Source organism: Castor canadensis, chromosome 16 (assembly GCF_047511655.1).
Source record: "Castor canadensis chromosome 16, mCasCan1.hap1v2, whole genome shotgun sequence".
Classification (NCBI taxonomy): Eukaryota; Metazoa; Chordata; class Mammalia; order Rodentia; family Castoridae; genus Castor; species Castor canadensis.
Genome location: NC_133401.1, coordinates 73335339 through 73350532, shown reverse-complemented (window position 1 = coordinate 73350532; position 15194 = coordinate 73335339). Strand labels below are relative to the sequence as shown.

At 41.3% G+C, this 15194-nt stretch overlaps 1 protein-coding gene across 8 annotated transcripts in view; it reads right to left on the bottom strand.

Annotated features, from left to right (window-relative positions):
* Sgcd (sarcoglycan delta) overlaps positions 1-15194 on the bottom strand; it is a 940103-nt gene that overhangs the window by 149461 nt on the left and 775448 nt on the right. For 7 of the 8 annotated variants that reach the window (XM_074057632.1, XM_074057628.1, XM_074057629.1 and 4 more), the window contains one exon: positions 7167-7286. The exons of the other annotated variant lie outside the window; for it this stretch is intronic. In XM_074057632.1, the coding sequence (XP_073913733.1) occupies positions 7167-7286 (120 nt within the window). The remainder of the gene's footprint in view (positions 1-7166; positions 7287-15194) is intronic. 8 annotated transcript variants of the gene reach the window in all.

Below are 15194 nucleotides of genomic sequence, written 5' to 3'. Positions count from 1 at the left end.
TTACATATGTTATGTGCATACATCTGAATGGAGCTAGCATAAAGAAATCCACCAAATACTGTTTTATCAAGAGAAGCAGGGAGAAAGGTGGGTTAAGGGAACTCAAAGAAGGGGTGAACTTGCTCAAATACACCATATGCATTTATGGAGAGTTCACTTGAAGCCCCCTTGTAACTATTAATGGATCCTAAGTAAAAAAATAATAAAGAAAAAGGAACAAAAAAGAATTGCCAGATCATAGTAGAGCTTCATCAAAAAGGAATTTGAAAGGCTAAATGCATCATCTGAGCAGTCCTAAAAAAAAATAAACATCAGGCCACAATTTACATTTCTATACATTTTATGCTAATTTAAATGGCTTTAGATTTAATTACAAATGTTTTTCAATTGATAATAATGTAACTCAGATAATTAGCGTCAAGTGGGATCTAGAGCAAATATTTTAAAAAACTCATCTAGAACATAAATGGATGCAATTAACAATTTATAATGAGGCTTTGTTTGTAAATGCTATCATGTCCAATTCATTGTTCAGTGAGGTCGGTCACTCATGAAACCTAAAATCATGTGTTTCCTGGTGTTGCCAGGAAAATGTTTCTGAGGTGCCCTGGCTTTTATGTTGCTGATTTTCTTGCTGTTTTTAAATGGTCATTTCTGGCCAATATTTAACAACTATGTTCTGTCATGGAAGGTAAACTGGATCATGCTTCATCCTGCACATTAATTTTATACCTTTTGGTAATTAAATGGATGAAACTGACTACAAACCTGAATTCTTCTGTGCCAAGACCCAAACAGATGGCCAAGGACCACAGAACACCCAGGGATGGCAAAAGCACTGGTGTGCCTATGAAGAATGGACCTGGTGTCTGAATAAAAGCATGACATTGAAGACTGGGGGAATGGGTGCCCCACAGTGAGGACTAGGGACATTGGCCCTGGAGACATGGGAGTTTGGTAGAAGAAGCCTAAGCTCAGCTACAAGTCATAGGGAAGTAACACAAAGATCTCCCTGTGAGGCAGGAAAGTCCAGGCTACTGGGAATTTGGAGGTACAATTGAGAAGTCATTCAGATCAAAGGCAGACTTGGGAGTCACCTGAAATGAAGCCAATGCTGAAATCACAATAGGACATTTGCAGGTGCGGGATTTCCATGCAAATGTGAGAACAAACCAAGGACTGAATCTGAGGAGTCCACAGGTAACCCCACATGTGAATTTCTCTGATTAAGCATGGAAAAGAAGAGGTAGTGAAAAAACCAGGGGACAGTCAGCGACCCAGGAGAACTGGGTGTGGGGGGAATGGCCAAAATGTCACAATGGAGAGGGATGTTGGGAAACTGGTGTTCCATTCTTTTTCTCTCCCTGTGAAGCCTGTGTGCTGCACAGTCTAAAGAAGCTGAGGACCACTGTGACTCAGGTCACAAGGTGTGGAAAGCAGGACTGCCAGGATTCCATCTTCCCTTGGCCATTTGTCTCTGTGCAATGTTGAGCAAGTTATCAAACCATCTTTGCCTCGGTTTGCTAAAAGTGATGAACGTTTTCTTTCTAAGATTGATGTGGGGACTGAAGACATTACTCATGGTAAGGGATGACTTCATACTCTGTACAGGATAAGCACTCTGTTTGGGAGCTTTATTCCGACTCCACAGATCTGTGCATAGCTGATGAGCCTCATCCAAGTCCCACTCTTTGAGGACCACTGTCTTAGTGAGGGGGGAGAAACCCTACAGTGTGAAGGGTTCACTCAGATCTTCAGTCTCCCCACTGCCAATCCAACTTGAGACCACATTAGTAAGACAGCCATACTTGCCCTTGCAGGTAAATGGGCAGTGTAGTGCTTCCTAGTCTGTACTGGTGTGTTCTTTTTTGGCCCCGGCTGTATAAGTCCCCACTTACCTGACACATGAATACCCCTACGAGGTCTATGCTGATTTCTTTTGTGGACACACAGGGGTTATGTACAATTTCTGGTCTTGATGCCCATGTGGGTGAACAGAAGCCACGGGCAACAAGACAATACTTCACATGTGCTGAATGCTTGCGTGTTACATGCTGTGCTATGCACTCTGCATTCATTGTGTCATTCTGTTCTCTCATCACTGAGTGTCAGAAGTCACAGCGGATTAAAAGTGTGCTTAGATGGCCAGATGCAGTGTCTTGCTCCTATAATCCCAGTCATTTAGGAGGCAGAAGTAGGAAGATTATAATCTTCCTTGGCCAGCTGGGCAAGAAGCATGAGACCCTATCTGAAAAGTAGCTAAATCAAAAAGGGTTAGAAATGTGACTTGTGACTCAAGTGCAAAGCACTTGCCTATTTTATGAAGCCAGTATTACTTATCCCAAAACCAGACAAAGACACTTCCAAAAAAGGAGAACTATAGGCCAACATCCTTAATGAACATCGATGCAAAAATCCTCAATAAAATATTAGCAAACCAAAGCACTTGCCTAGCAAGCAGGAGGCCCTGGGTTGAAACTCCAGTACTGGAAAAAAAAGAGGGTGTCTAAAAAAGTCACAACTGATCAACAACAGAAACAAGGATCATAGGGAAGAGCTAACTATAAAACCTGTGCTCAGTGTTGCAACAGCACGGCTCCTACCTACCCTTTCTCCAAGAGAGACAGGAATATTTGAGAAGGAAGTATTGAAGTATTGTAATCTGCCCACTTATTCCTTGCTCCACTTTATTTTCCCAGGCTATAAGTTTCCAAATAGTTGAACCATTCTTTTTTATTTTTATTTTTGGTGGCACTGGGGTTTGAACTCAGGACCTTACACTTGCTAGGCAGGTGTAATACCACCTGAGCAACTCCTTGAGCCCAAGTTGCATTATTCTTTATGATGCATGGATTTTAGTCCCTTTGCCATTCTATTCAAGGTTCCCTGTGTGTACTCAAGGTCATCATTGTCCTGGGTGTGGCTTTACAGAGAGTGTGTGTGTGTGTGTGTGGTGATGAGGATTGAATCCAGGACCCTTGTGGATACTAAGTACACAGTCTACCACTGAGCTACACCCTCAGCCCAGAGAACAATTCTGAAAACCATTCTGAACTTGTGAGTGAAGCTACTACATCCATGTGGCTATCTATTAATGCCCCTACTGCTTATTGCTAGTTAACTAAGAGTCAACTAAATAACTGCGCTCTTGCTATAGCTGGAGGGGAACTCAGTGGTACAGCACTTGCCTTGCATACGTGGGGTCTTAGCTCCATAAAAAGAAGTGACTTTTTATACATTTACTTCTCTTTCTTACTACATTCATGCATTATTTTGTTCTATGCTCTTTGCTTTACACAGCTAAGGCAAAGAGAGAAAAATCAACACGAACGAGGTCACTTGGATCCTGAGATTGAGCCAGGATTTGAACCCAGCGATGTTAGACGCTTGCATGAAATACGCATTCAGATTCAAACCTCCCAAGAGCTCATGCTGTCTGACAACTCAAGAAAACAAACTTCTCATTAAGCTGAAAATGAAATTGCCTTAACCTCTCGCTGCACACCATATGAGTGAATCCCAGCTGACACAGGAAGCTCATTTCTATAGCACTGGGCTCATTTTGCTGAGGATGACCATGTGAGATTTGTGGTGCGGTCGTTCCCAAGCCTTCTCAGTGCTGGTGGCAGCAAAGGTATTTATGTGGATGCTTCCTTTCTACATTTTTATGTTTAAAAAAAATGGTCCTAACGATGGGGAGAGAGAGACAGGCTTTATCCTAAATTGTTCTGACGTCACAAGCAGCAGACAAAAAAGACACCTGCTTTGAAATGAATGAAAACTACAGTCATCTTCTAGCTTTTTGTCTAAGGAAGTGTGGGCTAGGGGCGGTTCACAAATGATATTGTCACAGCTTTGTGCAGAAAGATTAAGCCAGGGTGTTTGGACATTTAAAGTTATTCTGGACCTCTTTTTGCAAAGTCAGGTGTCAAAGCATTCAGGTGACTCATTTAACACCAAGGAAATAATGGCAAAGATTGTGGAATAAAATAGCATCATGCCATCCCCTGGCCAATTGTTTCAGAGCTGCTGTTAATATACATGACTTTTGTATGGTTTTGTTTTTTGAGAAAGGGTCTCACTATATAGCTTAGGCTGGCATAGAACTCAATATGCAGTCCAGCCTAGCACCAAACCTGAAATCATTCTGCTTCAGTCTCCCAAGTCCTGGGATTATAGGTGTGTATCACCACACTCATCCATGGTTCTCTTGAATAAGAGGATAGTGTAGAATTTTGTTTGAGTTTTTTCCCCCCAGCCAACAATTAATGTGGAAAAGGCCTGTTTCTCCAGAGAAAAGCCTGAAATTGGGGGAGGTGAGGACACAGAACTAACATGTTAATATGCAGTGAAGTACATTGAGGCTGGAGTCCACAGCAGGCACCTGAATGTTAGTTCTAGTACTTACTGGCACTGACTCTTCAACAACTTTTTCCACCTTTTCAAGCCTTAGTTTTCTCATTTGCAAACAGGGACTAATGAGAGGAGGCAAAATAGTCCTTAGAGAGATCTGCTCTGCACACAGAACGCAGGCTTGGAATGGCAGCTTTCAGCCTGCGCTGCGGCTCTCCCTCCCCCAGCTCAGGTCAATTCTGTCACCTTTCAAGAGGGGGTGGGAATATGCTGCCTGCCCTGTGAGGCATTTAGTTTTTTACAAAAATTGCAAATTAATAATGCATACAAAGCCTGGTGCCTGGATCACACTAAGTGGTCCACAGATTTTGTAGAAAAGATTTCCTACTTAACGAATTTTAAAAATGAGTTCTAAGTGGTCCCTAAATGAAAAGGGAGAGTATAAAACCACACACAGGTGAGATTCCAATGTGTGACCCCTCCGCTTGCACACCTCATTCACATTCCAGAGCAATGTTGATCTTTCATCTTTATTATTTTCTAGGGCTCTATATGAAATTTTGTTCAAAGTTAGTCACTAGGAAAGCATGGTTTGAACATTTTATTCCCTGGACACCTCTCATTTTACAGGTAGGAAATGGCAAAGCCCTGAAAGATAAAGGCAGCTGACGCAGATCACAACAGGCAAGCCACTAACTGGAGTTGAGATGGACCCCTGCCCTGGCCCCTCTGCTTGCTACAGTCTGGCCTGCACTCAGCCCCCTGCTCTCTTCTGACTCTGCCCAGCTGATGGTGCTAAAGTGTTGGACTGAGGTAATTACATAACCAAGCTAGCGAGAATGACAAATGACAGGGAAGTCAGGGACCAGATATGTGGGAGAGTAAGAAGGTAGGAAGATGGAGGAAGAGAGGGAGGGAGGGAGGGAGGGAGGGAGGGAGAGAGAGAGAGGGAGAGGGAGAGGGAGAGGGAGAGAGAATGTGTGTGTGTGTGAGTGAGAGTGTGTATGTGTCTGTTAGACTATTCTAGTCACTGGAAACCTGATACCTTTGAGGGGCTGGTGGAATACCTAGATAAAAGAAAGATCTAGAACTCAGGAAGCAGCTAGGGCTGGGGAAAGAGATTTAAGAACCACCAGGCAAGGGAATGAGACATGAATATGTGTCGGGAGGCGGGGGTGGTACAGAGAAGCAAATTGAGCACAGAGGTGATAACCAGGACGACAAAAGCAATGAAATTGAAAGAAGATATAGCATGCAAAAATAATGCAGAGACCAAATAATAATTTCAAGAAAAAAGAACTTTTGATAATAATGATTTGTGATAATAATGGCTAGCACTCACTGACCACATGTTTTAGCTAACATGCCACTCTACATGGATTACTTCCTGCAATCTTTCCAAGAAGCTGGAAAGATAGGTACTTTCAATACACAAATTTTATAAACAGCTGCAGAGAGGGTAGACAACTTTCTTAAGGTTGCAGAGCTGGTAAAGAAGTGTAATTAAAATCAGTTAATCTCAGAGTCTGGGCTGTAAACTGCTATGATACCGTGAATCTTAGGGAGAAAAGAAGGGAAAACAGTGTTAGGATTTCTTTCTTTTTTTTTTTTTTTTTTGTGGTTCTGGAGCTTGATCTCAGGGCCTTACACTTGCTAGGCAGGTACACTTCCAGCCTGTTTAGTGTTGGGTAATTTTGTGATAGAGTCTCATGAACTATTTGCCCAGGCTGGATTAGAACCATGATCCTTTTGATGCCTGCTTCCTGAGTGGCTAGGATTACAGGCATGAGCCACTGGTGCCTGGCTCAGTGTTAGTAATGACAGTGGCAGTAATGCCAAGAATAACCACTGATTGAGCACTGTTTTGCACTGGCCACATAAGTACATATAACAGCCCCTCATTTAATCCTATAGATTAACTCGAGATGGTAAATGTTCTTAGCTTTCTTGAGACTAGAAGACTCAGTGACGTCAGTAACTTTGGACAAGTTACTGACTTTGGACAAGTCACACAACTATAGAAGACAGCAGTGATTAAGAGCCAGGTCCACTCTATTAACCTAAGCTTTTCAAAAGTTTCCTGAGTGATTCTTAACTTGCACCCAGGTTCAGGGTTATACAAATTTCGATGCTTCAAGCAAGACTGTGTGAGCACACATCCCATCCTGCGTGAGCACACATCCCAACTCAAAGCTCAGTGAGAAAAGATGGAGCAAAATGACTTCACAGCACAAGAAACATCCCCCAGGGGACCAATCTCCAGGGAGGTTCCACCATCCTGCCTCAAGAAAATCCAGGACAATGGCTCATTTACTCCTCTAGACACCTTTGTCTTAGTTTGTGCTGCCATAACAACAGTGCCATAGGCTGTGGCTTTTAAACAGCACAACTTTTCCCTACAGTTCTGGAAGCCTGAGATCAGGTATCAGGTTTTTCGGTGGGTTCTGATGAGGTCCCTCTTCCAGTTGCAGGGTGTCAACTTATCATTGTCTCCTCATACGGGGAGTGGGGGGGGGAGAGAGAGAAAAAGACAAGAGAGAGAGGGAGAGAGGGAGAGAGAGAGAGAGAGGAGAGAAAGAGAAGAAACACAAGCAAGCACCAGCATCTTCATTCTAAGGCCACCAATCCTGAGAGCCCAACCCTCACAGCCTACGAACCTTGCAAAGACACCATTTCTAATGTCGTCGCACTCAGGGTTAGAGTTTCATCATATGCATTGAGTGGGGGACACTGGTTGCATAGCACCATTACATTTTTTCCTTTGAAATACACACAGCAGCAGCAAAGCAATTTGATGATCCCAATTTCCTTACCTAAAACTCTTAATCTTTCAGCTCCTACCACCACTTCATTGTCATCTGCAGAGAAGAGCAATTTTCCAGAAACAGTTTTGACTTCAAACTTTTTGCCATAAGCTTCTACAGCTTTTGGACCTAAAAGAGAGAGAGAGAGAGAGAGAGAGAGAGAGAGAGAGAGAGAGAGAGAGAGAGAGAGAAAGAGAGAAAAAGACAGAGAGAAAGAGACAGACAGGGAGAATACTTTAGTCTCATGGCATTTGATTACACAAATCTGACAAGATTGTGTTGGACTTTAACGTTAAGTGAATGGGCTTTGAGAAACTGACCATGAAAATCTATCCCTCGACTTGAGTCATGTCTTGTCAGTTACTTTGAATCATAGGCCTCTGAGCTCTGATTTTAAAGACTATCCTGTCATCCTTCCATACTAATGCTTGAATGAAATTTCCCCTCTGCCAACCAACGAATTAGCATCAAACGTCTATAGACTTTTGGTTGAACATATCAAGGTACAAAAAGCTCACTCTCTTATGAGGCGATGGCTACCTTTCACCAGCTGTAGCTAGCCGAAAGGCTTCCTTAAATTCAAGTGAAATCTGAATTGTTTTGTGCAATTGGCCCACGGGCTACATATGACACCACTCAGTAGAGAGATGATTTCCTGGCAGAAATGGCTACCATATATTGGAATTAATTGCCTTGGAAGTACTTGGATCTTTTATATTAGAAATTCATTCAATAAAAAAATACACGTATATTTTGGGAAACAGATGCTATTCTTGAAAGTGGGGAGTTGACAGAGTGCCCCCACTCTCACTGTACCCACATTCTGAAGGAGAAAGACAGATATGAATTTAACAATTTATTAATAACCCAGAAGACTTCAGAAAGCTTTAGGTTCTGTACAAAAAGTAAATTAGGTTGCTAGAATTTCAAAATGAGAAGATATTTCACTCTATCTGAACCTGATCTCCCTGAATACCTATATTTCAAGTAGCTCTCAAAAGCTGTCTATAAGGGTGGTGCATACCTATAATTCCACCTATTTGGGATGCAGAGATGGGATGATTGTGGTTCAAGGCAAGCCCAGGCAAAAAGTCATTGAGACTGTATCTCAAAAAACAAGCCAGGTGTGGTGGTCCACATTTGTAATCCCAGCTACATGGCAGGCAGAGATAAGAGGATTGTTGTCTGAGGTCAAAACAGAGAAAAAGTTTGAGGCCCTATCTGAAAAATAAGCTAAAGCAAAAAGGCTGAGGCATGGCTAAAGTGATAGAGCACTTGCCTAGCATGCAGGAGATCCCAAGTTCAAACCCCAGTACCACAAAAAAGAAAAAAAGCTCTTCTATAGAAACACCTCAGAAAAACCCAGGGGTGTAAGCACACTCATGGAATCCAGCTCTGATCAAAAGGAATCAATCTCTTGGCAAATTCCGACAGTAAAATTGGGGGTATGGTCCAAAAATCTTGTGTTTTCCTGAAAGATACACAGGGGATTTTGACATAACACTTTTGTTTCCTTTCAGGTATTTGACTGATTGACTGATTGATTTGGTGGAACTGGGGTTTGAACTCAGGACTTTGTGCTTGCAAAGCAGCACCCTACCCCTTGAGCCACAACTCCAGTCCATTTTGCTATGGTTATTTTGGAGATGAGTTTCTCAAACTGTTTCCCCAGGCTGGCTTTTAATTGTGATCCTTCTCATCTCAGTCCCCAAGTAGCTAGGATTATAGGTGTGAGTCACTGGCATCCACTCCTTTCAGGTCTTTTTAAAGAGAGCATTCCTTAATAAGTAGCACTGAGAGCGTCCTCAAAGCTTTTCAGCCAAATACCACTAGGGAGACACACTGTTGTGGGAGAAGGAGTTCCATCTCTTCCTCCTTCCATGGAGGATGAGTGCACACCAGGGGTAACTAGGGCCCTCTTACAGGAGGCTGTACAAAAGGATGTTCTGTAGGATTTGAACTTAGGTCATTTTCAGCAGGGCTTAGGGAAACAAGATGTAGACGAATTTTCAGGAAGTGAGAGTAATGTTAAGATTGAATATCTTAATAACTCGTTAGAAGTAGGAAAGACCAGAGCAAATGGTCATGGTTAATGAAACAGACATCACTGATATTAGCTAGCAGAGGGAATGTTTGGTCTTTTTTGTGGTCTGGAGAATACTTACGTTTTTGTTAAAGTTCAGACATAGTCAGAATTGTTGTTTGTTGTTGTGTGTGTTGTTTTGTCTGGATCCACCATGGCCACTAAGTGGTCCTGTTTGAGGGTGTTTATAGTCCAGCAGGAGAACACAGAGGCCTGGCCAATTGAGCCAGACCAGTCCCTGAATATCTAGGGTGGTTTTCTTCTTTGTCAAGACTTTGAGTACAAATCAAAAGACAATATCCTGACTCTGCTACTTTTTGGCAATATGACATTGGGGAAATCATTTGATCTTTCTGAACCTCAGTTTTACATCTATAATACTGAACTTACCACCACCTTCCTCTATGTGCCTGATGGAAAGTTTGAGAGGATCAAATGATACTGAATTTATAGAAAGGACTTTGTAGGCAGAAATGTGCTGTGAGATTAGGGAGTGCTCTCCTATTGTCACCACCATCCTCGCCATCAGCATTTTCTACTGCGATGGTTATGACACCTCGAAAATTATTAATGGTGAGAACCTCTTAGTGTACCTTCTTCATGCACGTAATCACATCAATTTGGCAGACCTCATCTCTTGCCAGTACATCCACATTGGCCCTGTGACACAAAAAAGGACACTGGAAAGGCTCCTAGCAAGCCAGACACGGAAAGAGCAGAGATTGTAAATGACGGGTCAGTGGCATGTGACCTGGACATGAGCTTGTCTGGCTGCCGAGGTGAGGCTGGGGACTCTCTCAAGGTCATGTTGAGAGCCATGCAGGTCTAAGTCTGGAACTCAGCTTTCAGAATTGCTTGCAGAGGTAAAGGATGTCCTTTGTCCAGGGAGGTGAGGAGGGCTGGAGTCAACATGGCTACAGCAGCGAGGTCAAGAGCATTTAGGGCTGAGGGAATGTCCAAAAGCAGAGACAAGGGCCAGAGGAAGATCTTGAGAGAACAGAGATGTGTAGTGAGGGATTCAGATTAGGTACTTCTGTGAGGGCTGTGATATAGTTATCCTCCTGACTTAAAACTTAAAGCAAAATCTGTCACTTGTCAATACTTTGGGGACATAACCTTTTGAAGTGGGGAGGAGACTTTGGGAAGAGAAAGTAATGATGTGTTAATGATAATGAATAATCTCAAGATGAACACAGGGTCAGTGTAGTTTGTCCCCTCTAGAAACACACATGCTCGGGCTTTGCCTCCACGAACCTGACAAGTGTCATCAGACTTGACCCCATGGTGTCAAGGACAGTTTTCTGTGGTGGACTGAGGCTATTCTGGACTCAAGAGGAGTCTGTGAGACTTAGGGCCAATGGTACTGAAGAGACAGTAGCATCCAGAGAATACAAAGCACGATTAAGTTATCTTGATTCTCTGGGCTTCAGAGAACACAGGATGGAATTGACCAAGGGCCAGAGTTTTTGGGTATCTGAAGCTCAGCCAAAAGCCCATAGAGCAAGTGCTGGCTCCAGAGTGCAGCCAGCTTGTCCTCCGTCAAGTTCACCTGGGGCTGCCAAACATCCCAGGACGTGGATGGAATCCTAAAACATAGCTCTAGAGGGAAATCCAAATGGAGCTGGAGACTGCTGAAGACCTCGGTGAAGCAATTGTTCCTCTTGGGATAGGAAAAAAAAAATCTCTATTTCTAAATGTGAAACTTATCTTCAGCTAATCCCCTTCTGTGGGTGAGTCTATAAGTGAAGAGTCTCTTTCATTAACCTAACTGGGAGGAGAACTGGAGCCCTCAGGGGATATCAGTAGTCCCAAAGCAGGTCACTGCCAGGAATCTAGGGGCTGGAAAGGCCTGGGGGCCACCTGCCCAATTTCTTTCTCCAATGTCCTGGAGACTAGCACCATTCCCCACTTCCATGGGATGCTGCAGGAGGCATTTTGACCATCGTCCTCTTACAGATCAGAGGGCTCCATGTTTGGATTTACTGTGGAGATGCTAGATCAGCAGCAATAGGAGTCAACTTTATTGTGCACCTGTGGCCTCACATGGAACTTTGTTATCGAAAGTATTGTTTTATGCAAAGAAGATGACCTGAAATTCTAGCAGTATTCTTTGCAACAGGCTTTTGAGATATTTTTCAGGTGAACAGTAGAGACCATGTAGCAGGAATTAAAAGGCAGTAAGTATCTCAACAGGTTTTAAAATTCTCTATTCATTCTTGTATAGGAAGTACATCAACCATAGTCAACTTCTTAACTTCCTTCTTGTATGTGACCTCCCCTTAGCGTAACCTGTTTTCCTAATATTGCTTGTATTTGTATTGGGTCTATGTTCTACAAATGAGAGAAAACATGCAGCCTTTGGTTTTCTGAGCCTGGATAGCTTCATTTAAGATGATGTTCCCTGGAGTCATTCACTTACCTGCAAACAACAAAATTTCATTCTTCTTTATGGCTGAATAGAATTCAATTGTATATAAGTACCATATTTTCTTAATCCATTCATCAGTAGTGGGGCATCTTGGCTTTTTCCATAGCTTAGCTATTGTGAATAATGGGGCAATAAACATGGGTGTGCAGGTGCCTTTGCAGTAACCTGACTTACATTCCTTTGGGTATAGTCCTCAGGGTGGAACTGCTGGATCATAAGGCAATTCTATTTTTAGGCTTTTGAGGCACCTCCATACTATTTTCCATAGTGTTTGTATTAATTTGGATCCCCACAACAGTGTACAAGGGTTCCATTTTTCCCACATCCTTGCCAACATTTGTTGTTGGTGGTGTTTTTGATGATAGCTATTCTAACAGGGGTGAGGTAGAATCTTGGTGTGGTTTTGATTTGCATTTCCTTTATGGACAGGGATGTTGAGCATTTCTTCATGTGTTTTTGGCCATTTGGAATTCTTCCTTTGAGAAAGTTCTATGTTCATTTGCCCATTTCTTCATTGGGGCATTGATTTTTTGGGAGTTTAGTTTTTTGGGCTCATAGTAAAATCTGGTTAACAAATCATTGTCATATGTATAGCTGCAAAGATTTTCTCCCATTCTGTGGGCTGCTTCTTCAATCTGGCGACCATTTCTTTTGTTGTGCAGAAGCTTTTTAATTTCATGTAGTTCTGTTTGTCAATCATTTCTCTTAGTTGATGAGCTATTTGAGTTCCAGTTGGGAAGTCATTGTTTATGCCTGTTGATTCCAGTGTATTTCCTGTACTAGTTTCAGAGTTTTAAGTCTGATATTAAGGTCCTTAATCCACTTTGAGTTGGCACTTGTACAGGGTGACAGGCAGGGATCTAGTTTCAGTTTTCTGCATGCAGATATCTGGTTTTCCTACATTTGTTGAAGAGGCTTTTTTCTATCATATGTTTTGGACACCTCTGTCAAAAATCAGGTGGATGTAGCTGCATGGGTTCTTATCTGGGTCCTCTATTCTGGTTCACTGGCATTCATGTCTGTTTTTTTGTGCCAGAACAATGCTGTTTTGTATTGCTATGGCTCTGTAATATAGTTTGAAATTGGGTATTGTGATACCTCCAGCATTGCTCTTTTTGGCCAGCATTGGCTTGGCTATTCGTGGTCTTTTGTGTTTCCAAATGAACTTTAGGGTTGGTTTTTTAATCTTTGTGATGAATGTCATTGGGATTTTGATGGGAATTGCATTGAACATGTAGATTGCTTTTGGTAGTATAGCCATTTTCATAATATTGATTCTGCCAGTTCACGAGCATGGGAGATCTTTCCATCTTCTGATGTCTTCTTCAATTTTTTTCTTCAATGGTTTATAGTTTTTATTGTAGAGTTCTTTCACCTCCTTTGTTAACTTTATTCCTAGGTATTTGATTTTTTTTTGAGGCTGTTGTAAGTGGAATTGTTTTCCTATATTCTTTCTCAGTTTGTTCATTGTTGGTGTATAGAAAGGCTACTGATTTTTGTAAATTGATTTTGTATCCTGCTACATTGCTGAAGTGGTTTATGATGCCTTGGAGTTTGTTGGTGAAGTTTTTTTGGGTCTTTTATGTATAAGTTCATGTTGTCTGCAAATAGTTTGAGTTCTTCTTTTCCTATTTGAATTCCTTTTATTTCTTCTTCTGCCTTATTGCTCTGGCTAGGAATTCCAAGACTATGTTGAGTAGGAATGGAGAGAGTGGGCACCTTTGTCTTGTTCCTGACTTTAGGGGAAATGGTTTCAGTTTTTCCCCATTTAGTATGGTGTTAGCTATAGGTTTGTCATACATAGCCTTTATTATGTTGAGGTACATTCCTTCTATTTCTAGTTTCATCAGAGCTTTTTATCATGAAAGGATGTTGAATCTTGTCAAAGGCCTTTTCTTTATCTATTGAGATGGTCATGTGGTTTTTGTCTTTGCTTCTGTTAATATGTTGTATTATATTAAATGATTTGTGTATGTTGAACAATTCCTGCATTCCTGGGATGAAACCAACTTGATCATGGCATATGATCTTTTTGATACATTGCTGAATTTGTTTGCCTCAATTTTATTGAGGATTCTTGCATCTAAGCTCATTAAAGAGATTGGCCTGTAATTCTCTTTTTTTGTTGTGTCCTTGTCCAGTTTTGGGAGGAGTGTAATACCAGCTTCATAGAATGAGTTGGGGAGTGTTCCTTCCTTGTATATTTAATGGAAAAGTTTGAGGAGTGTTGGTGTTAGTTCTTCTTTAAAGGTCTAGTAAAATTCAGAGGAGAATCTGTCAGGTTCTGAACTTTTCTTTTTTTGGGAGATTCTTTATTGCTGCTTTAATTCATTTCTTGTTATAAATCTATTTAGGTGATCAACATCCTCTTGGATCATCCAATTTTCTATAATCATGTATGTCTAGAAATTTATCCATTTCTTCTAGACTTTCCAGTTTATTTGCATATAGTTTTTCAAAGTAGTCCCTAATGATTCCTTGGATTTCCTTGGTGTTTTTGGGATCTCCTCTTTTTCATTTCTGATTTTGTTGAGTCTTTTCCCTCCTCATTTTAGTCAGATATGCTAGGGGTTTATATCAATCTTATTTATCTTTACAAAGAACCAGCTTTTTGTTTCATTGATTCTTTGCATGTTTTTTTTTTTGGTCTCTACTTCATTAAATTGGCCCTTATTTTTATTATTTCTCTTCTGCTGGTTTTGGGTTTACCTTGTTCTTGTTTTTCTAGGAATTTGAACTGCAGCATCAGGCCATTTATTTATGATCTTTCGGTTCATGGCTATAAAATCCCCTTAGCACTGCCTTGGCTGTCTGTGTCCCATAGGTTCTGATAAGTTGTGCTTTCATTTTCATTAAATTCCAGGAACTTTTTGATTTCCTCCCTTATTTCTTCAATGACCCACTGATCACAAGCAGTATGTTTTCAGTCTCCAGGTGTTTGAATATGTTCTGCCATTTCCTTTGTTGTTGAGTTCTAGTTGTATTGCTTTGTGGTCAGATAGTATGCAGGGGTTATTTCAATGATGAAGGGGACTAAGGCAGAAAGGAGAAAAATAGAGGGGGATGAACCAGTCTGGTTTATAACACATATATACATGGAAATGTCACAATAAAATACCCTGTATAGCTATCTTAAACAAAAAAATGCCATTTAAAAAAAAAACCTGTGGGAGGGGGAGGATATAAGGAAAGCGTGTAGGAGGTGAATATGGTGGAAACATTTGTACAAGTGTTTGTCAATGGAAAAATGAGACCTGTTGAAACTATTCCAGGAATGGTGGTGGAGGGGTGATAAAGGAGAATGATGGATTGGTTAAATTCAACAATGACATTTTGTAAGAAATTTTGTAAAATTCACAATGTACTCCCAGTACAACAATAATAAAACTAAAGTATAGAAAAAAAGAAGGCAGTATCTGCTGCAACTGTTTGAGACTTCCCACTATGGGCAAAAATTTAACTTGAAAGGAAAATCTTAAAGGAAAACTTGGAGAGGGGAGATGTTTATGTTTCTAGAAATCATCTT